Raw genomic sequence first — 22,279 nt, forward strand, 5'->3', positions numbered from 1 at the left:
GCTTCACCGACAGAGGACAGCCCAGAGCCGCAGGGCTGGCCTTCCCGCGCGCCTCCGCCGGACGCAGAGAGGTGGGCGGCGGCCGGAACCCAGAGCTGGGGTAAAGCCCCGCCCGCCTCTGGCGGCAGAAGCCACCCAGGGGCGCGCTCACGACCGTGACGCTACGGGCGCGAGGGCGGCGGGGTGGGCGGAGAGGAGCCGCATGCACCGCCCCTCGGAGGGCCGGGGCGGGGCGGGGTGCACCAGGGAGTCGAGGCGCCACCGCGGGTTTCGATTAGTGCTCGGAGCTGCGGCGGCTGAGCAGGGCTCGGATCTGTGCTGCCAGGAGCTCAGCCACTAGGCTGCGGGAAGGCGGAAGGGGCAGCGGCGGAGGGGGCGTAGGCGCGCAGGGTCCGGCCCGCGGCGCCGAGGCGGGGGAGAGGCGAGCCGGAGCGTGGGGCCACGGCCTCCCTGATCACCGAGCCCGGCCACCGCAGCGCCTGTAGCCGCGAGCGCGCCCAGGCCAGCGCGCGGGCGAGTGCGCGCGGGCGGGGGCGCGCAGGCCCTGCCCGCCCCTTCCGTCCCCACCCCCCTCCTCCCCTTCCTCTCCCCACCTTCCTCTCCCCTTCTGCGCCCCCGCGCCGGGCGCCCACCCTGTCGTCCTCCTACGGGAGCGCTGTCCGCGGCGGCGGCCGGAGCGGGCCGGGCCGGGCCGGGGGATGGCGCTGCTGGACCTGGCCCTGGAGGGAATGGCCGTCTTCGGGTTCGTCCTCTTCTTGGTGCTGTGGCTGATGCATTTCATGGCCATCATCTACACGTGAGTGAGGGCAACCGGAGGAACCCGTAGCGGGGGTCGAGGCCTCGGGGACCGGCGAGAGTAGACAGGATTTCGCTTTGGAAGGAATTGGGCTCGGATAAGGGTGGAGGAAGCTAATTCTCAGACTCTTCCTTCCATTCCCTCTCCCCTTGGACCATCTGGGGCGGCGGGGGCGGGAGGGGGGGTTCCTTGGGAGAGAAAAGTGGCAAGTGAGGGGGTGGTTGGGCTGCAGACGACTGCACAGCCAGGGGAAAGGAGGCTGTGCTCTTTTTACGAGTCGAGCGGAAGGCTGCTTGATTGTGTTGGGGGTTCGTGTGATTTTTCATCTGGGCCAAATGTATGGTGTATTGTTGTTTGGTTGGTTTTTTTCTCTCGACCTGGGCCACATTTCTATTATGGTAATAATCGTTTCCACTCTTCTGGGAGCGGCATTCAGCCACCTGGAAACCTCCCTGTGGATTTTCTTCTTCCTGGAAGAGCTCTATGCCTTTAGACAGGTGTGAAGCACCTGTCCACCTTGGAAAATGTCACCAAGCCTCTGAGCTGGCGTTATAGCCTGGAGTCTTGTCAGCTTGTACATTTCAGTGTGGTTTTCTCCCCCCCCCCCCCCCCAAGTCTTTATTTATTGTCTTGGTTAGATTTGTGTGTCTCCCTCCCCCCCCCAACACCTTTTCATTAGATGCCATTCACTGGGGACACAGTGGCAAGCACGACAGAATTCCTGTCCTCGTGGAGCTTACATGCCAGAAGGGAAAGACATAATAATTGAATAAGGTTATTTCGGATATTCTTAAAGACTGAATAAAATAAAACCGGGTAAAGGAATGAATATGACATAGCGTGTGCAGCTACTTTTGATATTTCAGTTGTTTAAATATCTTTAAAATGAAGAAAGCCTTCGTAAGGAAATGAAAGAATTGGCATAGAGCACATTGCTCTTGGATTCGCCGGATTTTTTAGCCAGAGAAATAGATGATTGTGGATAGTTACCTTACCACCAATTAGAATAGGATATATGTTGGTAGAGGAGAATTCTTTAATCAGTTAATTACTTACAGTTTTTTTTTTCACTTTTTCCTTTTGGAAATGCTGCATTTTACTAGTATAGTGTGGCATTTCCTGGTCCTGGACAAAGATGCTACCATTGTACAAGGCATAGTGATATTTCTTTGAAGATGCAAAAAAATGCTTCTTGGATACAGTTGATCTTAGATTTTGGAGTTTGTAAGCTGTAATCGCTGAACGTTCTGGAGCTGGTTTAAATGTATGAATTCTTTGAAAACAATTTTGTTACTTTTTCCAATCATACAAATAAAACATGCTCACTATATAGGGTCTTTAGACACTACAGAAAGGAATAAAGAAGAAAGTTACACACACCAAAACTCCATTACCTGTCAACCTTTTGTGACTGTCCTCACAGTTACATTGGGGAAGGGGGCAAGGAAAGGAAGGGAAGGAGGGAAGGAGGGAGAGAGAAAGAGAGAAAAAGGGACCGTATTAGGATTACTGTTCTCTAACCAGCTTTAAAATTCATGTATTAAATAAATACTTTCTGAGAAGCTCTTTTGTATGAGGCACTGTTCTAGGTGCTGGAAATGAGATTGAAGAACAAGACATCCCTGGAGCGTCCATGCAAAATGTCATTAGTAATTTTTTCATGTCAATAAATGTATGATCGCTCCATCATTGTTGACAATTTTTTAAAAGTATAGTTGAGTTACAATGTTGTGGCAATTTCTGCTGTACATCAAAGTGACCCAGTCATTCATATATATATATATATATATATATATATATATATATATATACACACACACACACATATATACACACACATATATATACATACATACATATACATATTCTTTTTCTTGTATTATCTTCCATCATGTTCTGTCACAAGTGAATAGGTATAGTTCCCTGTCTCCATCATTTTTAATAGATGCGTGACATTTTCACTTATGTGCTACTGATATACATTGTTACTATTGATGGACATTGAGGTTATTTTCAGTTTGTCAAGATTACAGCCAACACTGTGATGAATTCATACCCTTACATCTTTGAGCAGTGAGCTCCTTAGTTTACATTCTGAAAGAGGAATGATTGGGCCAGAAATGGTACACACTTTAAACTTTGATACATACCGCCCTATGGGAAGGTTGCGTTTAATCGTGGTCCCCTGTAACATTGTATAATGGTCTCCAGTTTTCCCTTTACTAAGTGTCAGGCTTTTTGCTGTTTTGTGTTTATTTTTATTACTTCCATTACTAGTTCCATGGAATGTTGTTCGTATATTTAATGGTAGTTACATTTAGTTGTTAATTACATATTCATAAGCTTTGGCCTGTGCCGCAATCTGTTGCTGTGTTAATCTTTTTAACAGGAAGATTGTCCTTCTGTGATATGTTGCAGGTTTTTTCCTAGCTTGTTTCTTTTGTCTTTCAACTTTGTACATATATTTAACATGGAGAAAACTGTGTTGTACTAGTCAAGTCTTTTTTCCCCTGATTCTATTAACATTTTTGTATCTTTTCCATCCCCCCCCAACTATTATATAGTTAGTATCTGCTTTTCTTTTAGTATTTTGAATATTCTTAGTTTTGTTTTGTTTTGTTTTACACTTCACCCTTGTAAAGAGTACCAGTATCCCCTGTTTTAATGAGTGAAGTACTATTACCTTTATTTCCGTATTACTGCTGAGGCTAGCTCCTCATTATTTTGCAAACTTTTGAGTTTTTATATATTTTTACTTGAAGGCAAACCTTAGAGCCTTTTTTTTGAATCTTGTATTTAAAGTGGAGTTGTGAAATTCACAGCTTGATTTGAAGAAAGTTGATTTCTTTCAAACAGGACCATGGTGTATGCTCCGTCTTATTATGTACACATAATGATGAGGTCACATTTCTTTAATTAACACTAGTGATGTAGCTTAATATTTCAAATAACCATCTGGGAGTGTTTATACTCTTAGACTGTGGAAACTTCAGAATTGCTTTATATTGTGCTTAATAATGAACTGCAGAGTGTTCTCAAAGTACTGTTAATTTTTGAGAAGAGTGCAAAACACTTGGCTTAGTAAAGATACTGTAAAGAGTCTTTGTATTTCTTTTTCAGTGCTCCACAAAGTTACCTTTTTTATTGACAGTAACAGGGTCCAGGAAAGTCATGCGAAAATATAATAAAGAAAATGCAATTAGTTTATATCAGATTAGAATGCCTAGCTAATTACAGGCATCTTGGTGAATATCTTTCTGAAATGAATAACTGAACATAAAAAAATAATTAACAACTTAATTTCTGTATAAAGTCTTACCTTTTGAAAAGTTAAATTCCTTTCATCTTGTGCCACCTTCAAAATTATTTTTGTGTTTAATTTGATTCCTTTCTGTTGAAGTAAAGATATTTCTCAATTTAATTTGAGTTGTTTTCAGGCAGAGCACTAAGGTTTTTTTCCTCTCCACTATATTTAGTAAAATTGCAATTTGATAATCTCAACATTTTGACATGCAGGGTTAAAGAACACTGGCAGTGATGTTTTGGTTAAAATATTGTGCTAAGCATTCTCTGTTTTATTGAAGAATATATTTTCTGAACATGTGTTCTATGTCCTCTCATCCTTTTTGAAGTAAGATAAAGTATGAATAAATTAATTAGATGTTGATACTCTCCTAAAACCTTGTGCTTTGCAACTGGTGGAAATGGAGCCTCTTTTCAGAAACTTACATGGCTCCATATCTGGTTCTCAGATTAAAGAGCATGATCTGTGAGCTCCTAATTTTTAAAAATGTTTAAGTAATATAAGTGTTGCAGTGAAATTGCTTAGAAAAAGCATTGTTTTAAACCAGTTGGTTATTTTTAAAAAATTAAACATGGTGTATATGATACCTAGTTAACTTAGATTCAATGTTCTATTATACTGTATATTCTTACAATGAAATAAAAAGCTAAGTATTGGCCTGTAATTTAAAAATGGAGCTGACAGCGGGTTAATGTAGAGTTGATGTAGTTGCGGGTTCGATCCTTGGCCTCGCTGAATGGGTTAAGGATCAAATGGGTTTCGGCAAACTGATGCTGCTCAGGTCTGGTGTTGCTGTGGCATAGGCCTGCACCTGTTCCCTAGCCTGGGAACTTCCATATGCTGTAGGTGCAGCCGTTAAAAAAAAAAAAAAAAAAAAAAAGGAAAGAAAAAAAAATCAAGTTGAACGTGATTAATATTGTGAACAGTTGTTATTCAGTGAAATTTTGTGTTCTGATTTCACAAATATCTTACAATTCCTGTAAGCCTACAATTTAAAAAATTGAGATGCATTATAAACTAGAGAACTTTATTTTCAGTATTTTGGAACTTTCTCTGCTCACTGGTACCTCTACCTACCACTTTGCCCCTTCCAAGATTTTAGATTGAGGTTTAGTCATTTCAAAACATATTTTAGATGGCAGGTATTTGTGGGATTCTGCCTGTAATGTTAAAGAAAACATTCAGGAGTTCCCGTCGTGGCGCAGTGGTTAACGAATCCGACTAGGAACCATGAGGTTGCGGGTTCGGTCCCTGCCCTTGCTCAGTGGGTTAAGGATCCGGCGTTGCCGTGAGCTGTGGTGTAGGTTGCAGACGCAGCTCGGATCCCGCGTTGCTGTGGCTCTGGTGTAGGACGGCGGCTGCAGCTCCGATTGGACCCCTAGCCTGGGAACCTCCGTGTGCCGCGGGAGCAGCCCAAGAAATGGCAACAACAACAACAACAACAACAAAAGACAAAAAAAAAAGAAAAAAAAGATAACATTCAGAGTAGAGCATTTGAAATTCAAGGCTCTTATTTTGAAGATTTTTTTTCCTTAAAAAAAAAATTCTAATGATTATATCCTCTATAGGCAAAGTTAGTTAAGGGATCTTTACAGGTTTTTTTCCTCCCTTTTTTTTTGACAGCTAGTGTGAGTTAATAGCTTGGAGGGTGAAAAAGTCTAGAGCCAATTTTTTCTTTCCTTGTTAGCCATTAAGCGCCATGCTGCTAGATAAGAGTATCTAAGCAAGACACTTTGCTTTTTTCTACTCTCTCACTCCTCCACTCCCGCTCGCCTTGGATTTATCATCCCCTACCACGTAGTGTCCAAATGTTTAGGTTAGGCTCTTTTTTTTGTCTTTTTAGGGCTGCACCTACGACATGTGGAAGTTCCCAGCCTAGGGATTGAATTGGAGCTGCAGCTCCCGGCCACAGCCACAGTAACTTGGGGTCCAAGCTGTGTCTGTAACCTACACCACACTCACAGCAATGCCAGATCCCCAACCCACTGAGTGAGGCCAGGGATTGAACCTGTGTCCTCATGGGTACAGGTCAGGTTCATTACCTCTGAGCCACGAAGGGAACGCCAGCTCTAGCTTTTCTATTAATTGACCAGAGGTGCCAGGGTGTAGTGGAAATGCTTCTTGTATCCATAAGTTTTAACTACCCTCCAGTCTTAAAGCAGAGGTCCTTTTCCTGACGTTTTCCTCAAGTTAATTCTGCTTTTCCTAATTTTTCTAGCAGAGCATCTTTTATACCAGCCACACGGCTTTTGAATGGAATTTAAATACTCACTGTATCAGGATAACTGATAAATTATCAGAAAGTAATTGTGTTTTTAATATAGATTTTAGCATTTCAAATAATTGTATCATTTTTAGATGATACTTTTTTTTTTTTTGGATTCATTAATACATTAGTGTCCTGAGCCTTAGTAGAATGTAAATTGAGAGCTTTGTTTTCTGGGTTTAGTCCTGTAGATGCACCTGGACTTTGGACAGATGTTGATCAGTCAGGGACAGATGTTGATCAGTCAGGGTCATAGCTGCCAGACCCACTTGCAGGTGTGTGAATGAGGCAGTTGAGCCCCTTTAACCTGAGCCTGGGAAAGCTACAGAGTTGGACTATGTTGTGCTAACTTTAAAAAGGAAAATGGCCATTACCATTCAGTTTTAATACGTAGTGATGGTTCTCTTGATTCATTATTCCTTTTCTGCTATCATTATTTCAGTACACGTTATCTCTACCCTCGACTGTTGAGCTATCTCTACCCTCTGGAATCTGAACCTATAACTTTACTCTTTGTCTGCTTTCATGTTCTTACTTATTAGCCTTATCCTTCTGGAGCAGTAATCTTGGGTCAGGTGCTTAAAATCCTACCGTGGTTCCCCATGACCTGGTTAAAATTCAATGCCTTAACAAGACACGTGCAGTTCTTGAAGAGCTGAGCCATCCTCATGTACCTATTTCTTCAGCAATATTGAATCGCTGACATTCCCCTGAATGTGACATATACTCTCCTTAGAATTCCCGCCCCGCCCCGCCCCCCCGTCCCCTTGTCCTTTAACTGACTCCTAATCCTTCAAGTCCTCTTGACTTTTGTTCACTCCTTTCTGGGTTAGACCTTGCCTTCGTATGTCCTTCCTTGGCATCTTGAATTTACCCATCCAAATTGCAAATGTGTGTTCAGTTGTCTCTTTCCTCACATAGATTATACGCTTTTGAGGGTAGGGAAGGGTCTTGTTTACTATTGTGTCTTCAGTGCAGCTAGGCACTCGGTTATTGCCTGTCGAATAAATGATCTTTGAATTTTTTTCCCAGTAGTAATGGTAGATTTTTGTTTGCCCATTAATTTAGCGTCACTTGGCCATTGTTATTGGAGGCAGAGGGACAGAATTTGGGATGCGTTCAGTGGCCATGATCTTTAATGACATGAATTGGACCACATGGAATTTTTATCTCACTGTTTCTAACGAATTGTGGGTTAAAATAGAAACAGGGCGGCATCAACAACATGTTCACTTACAGATTAAATTGTTGATTCTGAATTCTTCCTCTCCCACCCCAGCCCAAGCCTAAAGGGAATGTCTTTCATGCCATTAATCATCTTTACACTTAGATCTGTCCTCCGGGGAATTCAGAGCTATGACAAAATACCTTGGTCTATTCGTTTCCTATGCACCAGAGCTAACTCTTTTGTCACCAAAAGGTCAGGGAGTTGCAGTTTGGGGAGCAAAATTCATAAAGCTCTCCTCTTTGTTTTCTTCTGGTGGCGGAGTCTTTTTTAGCTAAGTCTGTTGTCCCTTGGAAATAGTTTGTGTTTTCCTGTAAAGGTAACTCCCTTTTGGTCGTTTTGTGTTCTCTGGAGAATCGTGTGTCTACAGAGTTAATGGTACACCAGACGGTGTGCTTCATGTTGCTGATGAAGCCCAGTTTGATGCAGTACCATTTTTTAAAAGCTATGTGCTATTTGAAAGTCACATCCGTCATGAGGCTCTGAGCATAAACACAGTAACAGTCTTCCAGGGCACAATCATAAGTAGCAACAACAGGGCCTGTTACCAAAAGAAATTGCTGGCATGAACTCTATAAAGTAGAGAATCTGCTGATAGGGCTTAATTTTACATGAAATATTAACAAGCCTGATGGCAGGGAGCAGAGGAGAAAATTCCCAGAGTCAGTTAAATTGGTCCAACTGAATTGCACAGCAGAACTATAAAAGCAGCCCAGTCTGGGGCTGTTAAGCAAGGTGAACTTTGTCCTCAAGGAGTCCCTATTCCCCCTTAGAAGCTAAGAGTGAGAGTCTTGTGCCTCCTTTCTGGGAGGGGTAGTGTTGTCTTCCTGTTGCTGCAAGGGAGTTGATGAAGGGGAAGGGCCAGCCCTCTCTCCTAAGAGCTTCCCCCAATTCCAGGCTTCCCTCCTGCTCAAAACTCAATTAGAATACAATACTATAAAATGAGTCATTTTAAAATGGTGCAAACCATTAAATAAGCTGTTGAGTAGGGGAAGCGAGAAGACTGAAAGATGAGACGGCAAAACAATAAGCTCAAATGATGGAAAGGGCAGTAACAATTTTGGAGACTGAGATGTCAGGAGGCGAAAATCACCTTGGAGAAATGAGGCGATCCCATCTGCTCACAAGTCAAAAACTCTTGTGCAGAGAGACACTTAAGAGTCATCAAGCGAAAGCAGCTAGAAAGTCCAGAAGAACCCCTGAATATTTCTTACCATCCCTTGGCGTTCTTTGAAGTGTTCCCTGAATAGATGTCCTTCTAGCTCCTAAGAGAAAGCAGGACCCTGAAGGCCTCTCTCTTACCTGTGATTCATCTCTTGTGACCTTTGAGACTTAAGTTACCCTGAGAAAGTACCCCAGGTGATGCCTGCACTTCTGTTTCCTGTCCTTGCAGTGGCAGGTACAGCCCCACAGCAGCTTGCCAGCAGCTTGCTGTGAGCACCTGCCCCTCCCTGTCCTTGACAGTGACATGCCTTAATTACATGAATTCAAATTTTTTTTTTTTGCCAGTGATTCCAGCTCTTGAGTTAAAATGTAATTTGGAAATAACACCTCAGGAAAATGATACGTATTGAAAATTGACTGTGCTTTCCTGTCTCCCGCAAATTGCTCACTTAGTTTCAGGATCATTTTATTCTTCAAAAATGAAGCAAATCCAGAGTTCCTTGGTGGCCTAGTGGTTAAAGATCTGGTGCTGTCACAGCTGTGATGCATGTTCGATCCTTGGTGCAGGAACTTCTGCATGCCTCTGGTGTGGTGCAAAAAAAAAAGCAAATCAAAACCATTAACTAGTATATAAGGGGTCCATTCCTTTTTTGCCTAATGTGTTCCTGAAAATGTAATAAAAGCAAATTTCTGAAAATCAAATGGACATCCATGTTAGGAGTGGAGTTCTTTCTCAAGAAACCTGAGAATATTATTAAAATCCCAGGTTGTGGTTCTGCTGGTCTTGGGCCCTGGACATGCTGCCACTGACTGAGAGCTTTCCAGGTGTTAGGGGCTGCGGGGACCCAGGCCTGGACCCAGTAGGAAGGCTGCCTTCTCACTGTTGCTCTAGGGACTCTTAGGCGTGGTGAGTCCCTGATCAACAAAACCGAATAGTCTCCTTTGAAATGTTTCTGAATATCTTCATGATAGAAGGTGGGATTGACTGAATTACATAGTAACCAGTAGTTGCTTTGTACACTGTACCTGCTGCATTGAGGAAGTTATCTTGCCTTTGCCTCTCAACTCTGTCGGTGGCAACCTCTCCGTGTAGCAGGGCCGAAGGAAGGGAGATTCTTGTGGCTGTGAGATCCTACACTTTAAGCCAAGGCTCTGAGGATGGAGGAATTACAAGAAGCCAGGACTGTGTAGCACCTCTGTCCAACTGAGAACCCATCCATGGTTTTAAAGGAGAGGTCACCTAAGAGAACAGTAACAGGTCGTTGTCAGGCAATAGTGATTTGTGACATTTAATGTTTCTCATTCTCATACTTGCATTGATTTTACACTTTTGGATGATGCCTATAGAACTTTAAAATTAGTTCCTAAATTGGGGGTGTAATTTTTAACCGTAAATATAATTTTAGCTAAGGAATTCCCATTGTGGCTCATGGGGTTGAGAACCCAATATGGTGTCTGTGAGGATGTGGGTTCGATCCCTGGCTTGGCTCTGTGGGTTAAGGATCTGCCATTGCTGCAAGCTGTAGCCTGGGTCACAGATTTGGCTTGGATCCGGCATTCTGTGGCTGTGGTGTAGGCCTGTAGCTGCAGTTCCCATTCATCCCCTAGCCCTGGCCATTCCATATGCTGCAGGTGTGGCTATCAAAAGAAAAAAAATTAGGAGTTCCCGTCGTGGCGCAGTGGTTAACAAATCTGACTAGGAACCATGAGGTTGCGGGTTCGGTCCCTGCCCTTGCTCAGTGGGTTAACGATCTGGCGTTGCCGTGAGCTGTGGTGTAGGTTGCAGACTCGGCTCAGATCCTGCGTTGCTGTGGCTATGGCTCCGATTAGACCCCTAGCCTGAGAACCTCCATATGCCGTGGGAGCGGCCCAAGAAATAGCAAAAAAAGACGAAATAAATAAATAAATAAATAAATAAATAAATAAATAAATAATAAAAAAATAAAAAGAAAAAATTAATAATCATTTTAGCTTAAATAGTGGCTATGCCTTAACCTTTGGATTAAATGTGTTTTATTCCGTGTTTTGGCTTAACTGTTTTAACCATGATCTGAGACTTTCGATGAGTCCCCTTTTCCCCTTTTACTCTGTTAATACATAAGAGTTGACTTTATGTTTAAAAAGAAAACCAACATAGTGGTCTAAGCGTCATATACATATTTAAGGCAGTATCTTTACATATATGCATTTCCAGTCCTTCCTCTTGGCCATATCTATGTTTGATATCTTTAAATCTCTTTTCAGAACTCTGGTACTTCAGATGAATTACATTTAGTGGCAAATGTCCTTAAAATTAGCAGTTTTTTCAAAAGTTCCCAATAATAGCTGTCAGTGAATGCTGATTTTGTGGTCTAATCTCATCCATTTCTCCCAACTGCTTTATGAGGTTTTCTCACAATTCACTTTATGTGTACTGTTACTCACACTCAAAAAACAAGAACAACAACTTGAGACAAAGCAGTAATCTGCCCAGGGATTCATGGCTAGTCCGCTGTGAAGCTGGTACGGAATCCAGCCCGTCTCCCTCCAGCCTGGGCTCTTAAACCAGTGTGCTATAGGTATTGCCTGTGATAACCTAAAAATAACCCTGGAAGTGGTCCATAGGGATAGGATGTCTGTATGGGAATTTCTCCAGTTGCTATGAATCTTAAGTTCCTGGTAATTGACAACATTTAGGTCACGATGGAGAGAGCCCCTACTTACTACTCTCTTCCACAACCCTTCCCCATGCTCATGCCATTTGCACAGCTCCTTTATAGCTTCTTGTTTTCCAGCCACCCCATAGCTGATCTTTCTGAGGTTCCACCTCAGCCCTCTTCTGTTCTGTCTGTAATAAGCAGTCTTCCGAGGTCCGTGGGTCTCAACTTGGCACCTTGAAGTCATCAGGGGGAGTTTTTAAAAAACACGCTGCCCCCTGGATGTCATTCCAAAAGATGCTGATATATTTAGTCTGGGCGTCAAGAATTTAAAAAAAAAAAAAAGTTGATTTTCATGTACAGTCAAGGCTAAGAACAACTGCCCTAGGCACTTTTATCCACAGGTGTGGCCTCCATCTGCTTCCTCTTGGCTCCATTTAATTCCCCGTTACAATTCATCACTTCATTACCTTGCCCCTTGCCTTCCCTCGCATCAGTCTGCCCTGTTATCCCGACTGCATCTCATAATTTATACCTTCTCAGCTTTCAAAATCCCACGGAGGTCATCACGCAGCCATGTGGATTAGTGCTACTACACATTCATGGTCTCAAATCTCAGCTCAGCCTACTCGGGTATCTGGCAATGCTTTGTGTCCCTTTTTTAGCTCTGACACCCAGGACTGGCAGCACCTCTTCGAAATTTTCATTTTATCCTCATTCTTTTTTTTTTTGTCTTTTTGCCTTTTCTGGGGCTGCTTCCGTGGCATATGGAGGTTCCCAGGCTAGGGGTCCAATCGGAGCTGTTGCTGCCCGCCTACACCAGAGCCATAGCAATACCAGATCCAGGCCGCGTCTGCAACCCACACCACAGCTCACGGCAACGCCGGATTGTCAACCCACTGGGTAAGGCCAGGGATCGAACCCGCCACCTCATGGTTCCTAGTTGGATTCGTTAACCACTGCGCCACGATGGGAACTCCTTTATCCTCATTCTTGTCACATTACCTTAACTCCCGCTTCATACTGTGGACCCTAGCAGGCCATTAATTTACTGTTTATTTTCTTTCTCTTGACCTTTTGACCAGCTCTTTCCCGACCATATATAAACTTAAGAGTTAAAATTGTAAAATAGTTAAAAATGAAACTGAAAACCCCTTTGCTCTCTAGTTACTCTTTGGCCCTTTTGGTCCCTGTCAGATTTTAGGAGACATTAGTGTTAATTCAGTGTTGCCTCGTCTCACTCCCATTCACTTGCTTCTTAACTTTTTATCTGTCTGCCCCTGACCGGAGTGCTCTGAGGTCAGCAGTGTTCACACATTCCAGTGGACATTTCAGTTCTGTGGACATTTCAATCCACTGAGCGTTCCAGTTCTTATCTTGTCCTTTCAACAGTATTCGGTGTTGTCTTTTCTTGAACTCTTTGGAAAACAGCCTCACCAAATAAACCTCTGTGACTTTTTTCCTGACTCTCTTTCTTTCTTTTTTTTTTTTTTTTTCCTGTTACTCACGCTAGTCTCCTTTGTGCATTACCGGTTCTATATTATTGGTTATATTGATTTGTGGTCTCTGCTAATGGCATGCTCCATCTAGGAGAGCTTATGTAGTTACCAAACTGTGGAAGACTCCTTTTTTTTTTTTTTTTTTGTCTTTTGAGGGCCACACCTGAGACATAGGAAAGGTCCCAGGCTAAGTAAGGGTCAAATCAGAGCTATAGCTGCCAGTCTAAACCACAGCCCCAGCAACTTGGGATCCAAGCTGCCTCTGTGACCTACACCACAGCTCACAGCCACGCTGGATCCTCAACCCATGGATCGAGGCCAGGGATCGAACCCCAGTGCTCATGGGTACTTGTCGGGTTTCTTAACTGCTGAGCCAGGACGGGAACTCCTCTCCTATCTTTTTTCAATCTCTAGACTAACCTTACCTTCTGAGCTCTAGTTAGCCAACCGTTTTTCACTCTTCATTTATTCAGTATTTTTTAAATTGAGAATGTACCATGTGTCATTGTTTTGCTGGACCCTGGAGGCTTTACAGTCGACTGTGGTGTGCCTTCAAGTGTGGCGCTCTGCTAACTTGCATGCGGATCATTTGGGATGCTTATAAAAATGTAGGTTCCTAGGCTCTGCCACGGATCCTGTAAGCGGTGATTTCTCCCTATGGCCATTTTGTATACTAAACATTAAAAACAAAAACACGAGTCTCCTGGCTTGGAAATTGTCGCAAAGCAGGAAGCTGAGGCAATTGGAGGACTCCCCTCATGGTTTTTTTGTCTTGTCTCAGGAATCACTTCTTTGCCTGGTATCCAGATCTTACGAAAATCATTTCCTATTTTTTTGTTGGACTTGGAAAAACTGTTTCAGGTACGGAGAGTTAATCTAGTCCCTGTTTCTTCATCTTGTCCAGAAGCGGAAGGTCTGAGGCGTGGCAGAGGGGGGCCAGGAGCCTTTATACTCTCGTAAGCTTAGAGACGAAGTTGCAGACCATTTGTCCTAACCCACAGCTGGAAACCACCCAGAAATCCATCAACAGAAAGTCGGTAGAAAGTGGGGTGTATTCATCCAAGGGACACTGTGCTGTATGCGAATGAATAAACTGTAGCCAATCGTAATAGCAAGGATGACTCTCCAAACACAGTGAAGTAAAAGAAGCCAGACACAAAAGAGTATGACCTAGAGGGTTCCTGGATAAATTCTAAAACCAGCCAAATTTGTCTGTGGTGTTTGAGGTCAGGGCAGTGGTTACCTTAAGGAGTAGATAGCCAGTGGAAGGGCACGGGCTTCTGCAGTTCTGGTCCTACTGTTTCTTGATCTGGGTACAGGTTACATGGATGTTTCACCTTGAGAAAATTCCTTGAACTGAGTATTACATAGGACTTTACGGTATGTATTATGTATTTTAAAAGAGTACTCCCCCGTTCCCCTATAAAAAAAGGTCAAGGCTGCAAGCCAGTTGCATGATAGGAAGGTAGAACTGGATTCTCAGCATAGAAGCTGAAACTGAGAAAGTGCTGTACCCAGGATCCTGGAAGAGAGCAAGTCACCCAATCAGGCCAAGGGTGGAAATGGGCACCCACAAGAAATCCTGTGCAAGATGTGGGTATAGTAATCTCACGTTCATGCTGTCAAGAGACTGCAGAAGCCCTGACCTCAGATACTTAAATAAAAACTGCTTTGAAACCTGTAAACCTTGCAGGATGCTGTGAGAGCCACTCCTGAAACTGGCCCACTTCGGGGGGGCGGGGGTCCCCACCATTCAGGCAACTTTTGCAACTCCAAGCAAATGGGCTGTTGCTCATGTTTTGAAAAATACAGATTGGTTTACAAAACACCAGCCATGGCCAAGGCACCCATCGGCATCCTTTCTCTGTGTGGCAGGAAGAAGCAATACGTTCTTGCTCCAGAGCGTAGCTCTGTTGACATCTGTAAGTTTTAGAAGGAGAAGAGCTTCTGTACATGGGCACGTCCCCTCATTAAACCGCAGCTCTTAACAGTGTGGCATTCACCTGTTCATCACAGTGTCACCAGTGCATAGGACAATGTCTGGTATACATTTGGGCTTGAAATAGATTTGCTGGATAAAGGAATGTGAAGTAGTCATGGTGCACCACTGTGTGCTCTGCAGAGCGCTGTGTGACTGTGTATGTGTGTGTGTGACTTAGTGGATATTCTTTTATTGTTTTGGTAAACATTTCAAGTAATTTGGAACTAGGGGCTGTATCAGTTGTATTGCGTAAATCAAAACAGTATTACTCTCCAAAGTAGGATTCTTATAGCGTAAGGGGCACGCTACAGGATGAGCCTTTGGGTGTGGAGAGAAAAGTGTGTGTGTGTGTGTGTGTGTGTGTGTGTGTTAGAGGGCGGGGGGAATGTGGAGAGAGAGGGATGGATGGATGGATGAATGGATGGATCAGTTAATCAATAGATAGGTGTTGAGGGAGGCACAAATGACAGTTTCTTTGAAGGTCCTGAGAGAGAGTTGAGGAGAAATTTTAGGTTATAGTATTTGTCAGTTTGCTTCACTGTGAACCTGGGGAGGACTTCGCTGTTGTCTGACACGTCATCCTGTCTTTGATAAAATGCTGCATTCTTGATATGAAAGAATAGGAGATGATCTGTGTTAGCTTTTAAAGTAAAATGTCTTATGAAGACAAAGGGAGAGAAGGGGAAAATAGGATCGACACTAGACTCTTTAGCAGTTTATTTTTATTTGTGTGTGTGTGTGTGTGTTTCGATGTAATGTATATTCCATTTCCCCAGGAGAAGTTTAGCAACCTTTCTTTTTTTTTTATTTTATTTATTTTATTTTATTTTCCCACTGTATAGTAAGGGGATCAAGTCATCCTTACATGTATACATTACAATTACATTTTTCCCCTCCCTTTGTTCTGTTGCAACATGAGTATCTAGTCTTTAGCAGTTTAAATTGTTTTCCACTGAAAGCCTCACCAAATGCAGTGTGTTAGTGGGCTAGATTTCTCTGTAATTGGTCGTCACCTCACATCCATGTTTTGTTTCAGTTTAATAGCACTTCCTGATCATACAATAGTTTAAAATTACTGGGATTTGCTGGGATTTTAGACTTCTATTCTTTTTTTTTTTTTCTTTTTAGGACCGCTCCTGTGGTGTATGGAGGTTCCCAGGTTAGGGGTCAAATCAGAGCTACAGCTGCCAGCCTATGCCACAGCAACGCTGGATCCTTAACCCACTGAGCGAGGCCAGGGATTGAACCCACAACTTCATGGTTCCTAGTCAGATTCATTTCCACGCCACAACAGGAACTCCCAGACTTCTTATTCTATCCTCCAGGTCTCAAACTCTTTCATGATTTCAGTGTCTTTGCCTCTCATTCTGTTCCGCGTTCTGGAGAATTTCTTCAAATCCAGATCCCAGTTCTCCAGTTGTCTTTTGAACTGTTTGTATGCCACCTTCTCTCTGCTCTGTCTATTGCGTTTCTGTCCATGACCCCTGTTTTCTTTTCTAGACATTGCGTGGCTCTTTGCATGGATTCATGGTCACATGCGATGGTTTCTCTCATTCCGTCTCCTGGGTTTTGTTCAAGCAACCCCTGTAGTTTGCATTCTGGGTTCGAGACTCACGTGGTTGTTAGGCGGTCTCCATGGAGACCTTTTGTTTTTATTCCATTTCACTTTGGACTGAATCCAAGATAGGCAGCTTCTTCCTCCCTCTGTGGGCTGGGAGTGTTCTACTTTGCCTTTCAGGGATTCCATGTATTTATACGAGGTTCTCAGGACAGATTTTCTCTCTTTCTTGTCCCAGGCTTGTCACTATCTCTAGGTCATTAGGGACCCCTGGGTGGTCCCAGGGCAAGTCTCAGCCAATACTCACTCACTCAGAGGTTTCTCCTCATTTCTGACCTGGGCGCTTTCCTTTATTTTCCCAGCAGTTCAGTCATTTATTTAAAAACATGCTTTTAGTGTTCTTATATTGAAAAGGAAGGGAGAAAATATAAATATTATAGAAGAATTTTATATGTATTGTGTGGGTTTTGGCTTGCAGATGCATTTTTTAAAATCTCTTTCTGGAAAGAGAAGCAGGACGCTGATAATGTTAAGGAGGTGATGACGGGAGCAAGACGGATGGGAGACAGGGGAACAGGAAGGCTTCATATTCATATGCACCTCTTCGCATTTTTAGTGATTTGAACCATCATGTGGGTATATTACCATTTCAGCCAGTTAAATGTCTAATATAAACTTTCCCCCCCTCTTAATCTAGATGTTCTGTTCTGGGTGGGTTTCTCCAGACATCTAGTCTACTATTTCGTTAGAAGTGGAATAGTGATCATATTTGTGGTTATATAAATTTTAGATCATAGTGTTACCTCTTTCCAGCCCTCTAGATGAACCCTGTAGATCAATATTTTCCAAACTCTCTGTGGCAAAGGATCAGTTCTTTAAGAGTTTCCAATCTTTCACAGACTGATACTTTGATCAACGACAATGAAAATAAATTACCAATCCCATGCTTGGATGGCACGGCAATGTCAAACTGCTATAAAAATTCCTAAACACTTTCTCTCCATTTCTTTTCATCCCTGGCCAGAAAAAAAGCAGTTGTGGTTGGCCGCCCCACCAAGCAGTACTGCTCTAGATGGTGCTCATTATTTTCTGGCATTTGGTATTGAGGATCAGAAACTGAAAGCACACTGTTCTTTAAATTTTTTGTTTGGTTTACATTTTTTTTTTTTTCCATTGTAGGTAGTAACCTGCTTTCTTTCAGGAAAGATGTATTATGGCTTCATGTGAGATGTTTTGCTGCAGCACAGCCCTGCCTTAACTAGGGGAGTGAGCCTGTGGCTCACTGCTTTGGCCGATGGTACTGGTGTACTTCCAGACATGCTTCGTAGATGAATAGTGGATCTCATCAAATCTAAGATGCATTGATCCTGGCATTTTCTTGATCTTCTGGAAGGGTTGCTTTTCATGCTGCTAGGTCCGGACTGCCATCTGGCTGCCAGCAATTGTATGATGCCATTGATTTCCGAGATGTTAAAACGTGGAAGAACGTGCATCTTAAAATATCCTGCAGATGGCTCATGTTTGTGCCAGCCTCTGATTACTGTTGAGTGCTTGGAGGCTTGCTTATGAGAAGGGAAGACGCAGTGGGTGACTTCCTCTAGAAACTTGAGCTCGCTGCTGAACAGCATCTCCTGTCTTTGATGTGACCACCAGACACGAACTGGAGCTCAGTCTCTCTTTTGGATGTGGCCTCCCTCACGAAGAGCCCTGTATTGCAGCACCCTTGGGGTGGACCAGCCCTGAGAACCTTGACCAACCTATCCGTGAATTGGTGGCACTGGTCTGCCTTCCAGTGTCCGTAATAGACATTGCCCTCCTCATGGAGATTATTTTTTCTTCCCTTCATCTTCCCTCTATTCCATCCCTGCCATTCTGAGCTTGTAAACATTGGGAGTTCTGCTAGTTATCCCATTTTCCTGCTTGCCTTGCAACCCCTGGCCAGGTGTTGTGTGGATTGTTTATTGTAGAAATTTCTCAGGTTTTTTTTGGGGGGGGGTGGTCCTAACTTTTCATATTATTCTGGAGCGGATAGGGTGGTTTTTTTTTTTTTTCCCTGCTCTTTTCATAGTTCTTTGGCCACTTTGATGGCAGTTTGGGAGGAAGGGCAGTCAGTGTGTGGGCTGACATTCATTTCTTTACCAGGTATTTATCGAATGCTTGGTCCAAGCCTGACGTAGTTCTAGATACTGAGAGGGCAGCAATAAGCAACTGTCTTAAGCTCTAGCCGTCATTGGCACATTCCTTCTGCTTAGTTCTGGTTTTCTTCAGCTGGAAGCTTACCTGGTTCTACTGTCCTTCATTTGCAGCTATCCCTTTAGAAAGATGTCAGTTTAAAAAAAATTTTAATTTAGAATTTAGTAATCTATTGGTAACTGGATACAAACTTCATGTAAATTCTGACTCTAATGTATTCTCCAGAAATGTCTGTTAATATATATATCATTTGCTTTTTAGCCGATTACACCTCAACAAGAAGGCAACGGACAAACAGCCATATAGCAAGCTCCCAGGGGTGTCTCTTCTGAAACCACTGAAAGGAGTCGATCCTAACCTGATCAACAACTTGGAAACGTTCTTTGAATTGGATTATCCCAAAGTAAGTGCAGTTTTGTACCCATAGGAATGGGCTAGATCATGCCTTTTCTTTCTTTTTTTTTTCTTCCCCATAGTAAACACAGAGGAATTATGATAATATCAGTGAAGGTATTAAAAATTTATAATGGTTTTGGCCTCATAAAATTTACACTTTAGTAGAAGAAGTAGCAGCAGCAGTAATAATAATAGTAGTAGCAGCAGTCCTTGTAGTAGTGGTAGTTTCAATAATAGTAATAGTAGTAGTAAGAGCAGTAGTAGGAGCAGTACTGGTTCGTCACAGGACAGAACGGAAGTTGATGAAAGGTTATAGATTCCTTTCCCAACTGCCCCGTGTGTCGGTCCGAGTTAGAGATCCCTGAGCAAAGCTCCTGGAACTCAGACATTGTTAAATGCCTGGTAATCTGAGCATCAGAATCTTATTCCACGAAAGTCATGGTGAGAGTGAAAAAGCAGGGTTAAGCGGTCTGAAATGGGATGTAGGAACTGCTCGAACTAATAATAATCAATCCCCATGATAATCTGGCTTTCGAGGTTAGAATTAGTGATAAGGTGGCGCTTCATCAGTACCTTGTTTTTGCATTCCTTTATTTTCCTGGGGTTTAATACCTAATTGTATTGCTTATATCCTTTACCTATAGGATCTATTTAACTATAAACTCATTTGTAGTCCCTTCCTTGGAGCCTTTAGTTTTCTTAGATGGGAGTATTCTTTTTATTTCTTGCCTTTAGCTTCTTAGGAACACGTAATATTCCTTAATTTTTATATTTAGCTTGATGGCAGCTTTTTATTTTATTTTATTTTTATTTTTCTGTCTTTTTGTCTTTTTAGGGCCGCACCCATGTCATATGGAGGTTTCCAGGCTAGGGATGTAATCGGAGCTACAGCTGCCAGCCTACGCCACAGCCACAGCAACACCAGATCCGAGCCGCATCTGCAGCCTACACCACAGCTCACAGCAATGCCATATCTTTAACCCTCTGCGCAAAGCCAGGGATCGAACCCACAACCTCATGGCTCCTAGTCAGATTCGTTTCCACTGCACCATGACGGGAACTCCCAATATGGCAGCTTTTTAAATTGCCGGTTTGAGGCACTGCTTTTGTAAGGGCATTCTGGTGGTGGTAGATTACCTGGGAAACTATGTCTGGAGATTTCTGCCTGCCTGATTTGGAGTCCAGTTGCCCTTTCCCTATGTGGTCTCTGCTCACGTGTCTCAATTTTTATCCCCATTGCTTCAGTTTTTCCATAGTTTTTGGCTGCTTGGAGACACGTCCCCTTCTGTTTCTTTAGTACAATATAGCCACACTTCTCTTGTCGACTGGTTTTCATGCTTTTATTTCTTTTCTTGTAGCCAGTGAAAAGAACAGAGAAGACATAGCCGTGATAGCCTTAAAGCAGCTCTTATTATTAAGTATGTAGACATGAGTATCATTCAGCTATTTTTTAGCGTTGCTATATTTATTATCACTTGTGGAGTTGAGAAATCTAGGCATTTGAAGCTAATTTGAAGCAGAAAATGATATATTTCTTCTAGTTTATGTATATATATTTAGTAGATTCAGAGATTCCAAATCATATGAATGCATTATCTGTTCAGTAAATTTAATATATAATTTTTTTAAAAAATATGATATGCATTTCATTTTTTTTCCAAACTAAATATGCAAAAATGTGTCCTTTGATAACTCAGGAAGAATGAGATAAATCAAATTGTCAAATAAGCTTTGCAGTAAGAAAAATGGAAATTTTTTTTCAAGCCTCACATTATGTAAGTAAATGCAAAGGAGAATTTATTTGTGTTAATGAAAGAATGTTTTCATTGATTATGAATAAATCTCAGAACATAGCGTGGACCCATATGCATTTATCTGTGGGAAACTTAACCTCACATCTCAATTTTTTTAACCATCATCCAACCATTTCCCCTCCCCCATTCAACCACTCTTAAAATTTAGTTATAGAATTTTTATGTTGCAGCTTTTGGAAGATGATAGTCATAGAATTTAAATGGTTTTGGAAGTCAGTGTGGGTTTAAAGAGTTTCTTAAAATAACCCCAGGAACATATGTATCTCTTAATTGTGAACATTTGGGATGCATCAATAATTGATTCCTTCTTTTGAATGAAGTTTTTTTTTAATTATAATTCAGAATTATCTCCAGAGCTCTAGTTTTCACTTTTCACTTATGTCACTAAGTCATTTAAATTGGCTAAAGAGAAAGCTGTTTTGATGAAATGAGTAACATTATATGCAGGAGACTGTTTTTTTCTTTTTTAGTTCACAGTTTTGTTTCCTAATTTTAAAAGAATTGTTAACTGTGTAAATAGAACATTTAGAAAGCAGAGGAAAAGTGCAAAATATCTGCAGTCTAAAGGAAAACATCAGTCTTACAGCATTTTATTTGTTCTTTAAATGACCAAATGCAATGGCAAATGTTCTACAAGAGACTGAAGTTAAACCACTGAAATCACACACATCTGAGAGTGAACACACGAGTTGTTTGTGTCATCAAGTGTGAACACATGAGTTGTTGTGTCATGCAATGAACATTTGTGTGACTGCTAAGCCCAGAACACTTTAATATTCTCTTTTTGTCAGACGTGAACATTGTTTTGTAAAATTATGGAAATGTTTTTATTCTGGATATAACCCTTTCTTGTTATTTGATTTGGAACATTATAGGCCATTTGGAAATAGACATATGTATATATAAAATGTTAAAATTCTAAAGTTTTAAATTTTATACATGTGAAAGAAGCCTCACTACTGGCACTTGTCTGAATTTCTAGGTTTAAATTTTGATGAGATGATTATTATACTAAGTGCCCTGAAAGGTATCTATACTTTGAATATCTAATAAATCCACTTTATATTCATACTTATTCCTTGGAAAAAATATTTCTTGGAAAAAAATATAAGAATGAAAAAGTGATACAGTTTATTTTTCACCAAATCAAGTACTCATTTGGCATCAGCACAGAAGACATCGTGGGAGAAATTCAGCTGTAGGAGGAAGATGAAATAATCTGTGTCCGAAGTGGCTTGATGGTGTTACTTTAGTAAATTCTGGCCGTGTGAAGAATTTTGAAATTAACAATTAGAGTTAGTAATCAAGTGAGGCTATAGTAATTGCGATTTTCTTTTCTTTTTTGCAAACATAAAATGGGTTTAAGATGTTACAAGTCCAGTGTCATACTTGGATTCTTTATTGTCCATGGTGGCAATAAAGATTGAAAATAGGGTCAGTTATCAAA

At 41.9% G+C, this 22,279-nt stretch overlaps 1 protein-coding gene across 2 annotated transcripts in view; it reads left to right on the top strand.

Moving 5' to 3' along the window:
- The first annotated feature begins 234 nt into the window (after positions 1-234).
- The window catches only part of UGCG (UDP-glucose ceramide glucosyltransferase), a 38,910-nt gene continuing 16,865 nt past the window's right edge, over positions 235-22,279 (top strand). The window contains exons 1-2 of one of the 2 annotated variants that reach the window (XM_047768151.1): positions 235-796; positions 18,884-19,025. In XM_047768151.1, the coding sequence (XP_047624107.1) occupies positions 699-796; positions 18,884-19,025 (240 nt within the window). In that variant the 5' untranslated portion in view covers positions 235-698. The remainder of the gene's footprint in view (positions 797-18,883; positions 19,026-22,279) is intronic. The other variant, XM_047768152.1, reaches the window with a different exon arrangement.

This window comes from Phacochoerus africanus, chromosome 2 (assembly GCF_016906955.1).
Source record: "Phacochoerus africanus isolate WHEZ1 chromosome 2, ROS_Pafr_v1, whole genome shotgun sequence".
Taxonomy (NCBI): Eukaryota; Metazoa; Chordata; class Mammalia; order Artiodactyla; family Suidae; genus Phacochoerus; species Phacochoerus africanus.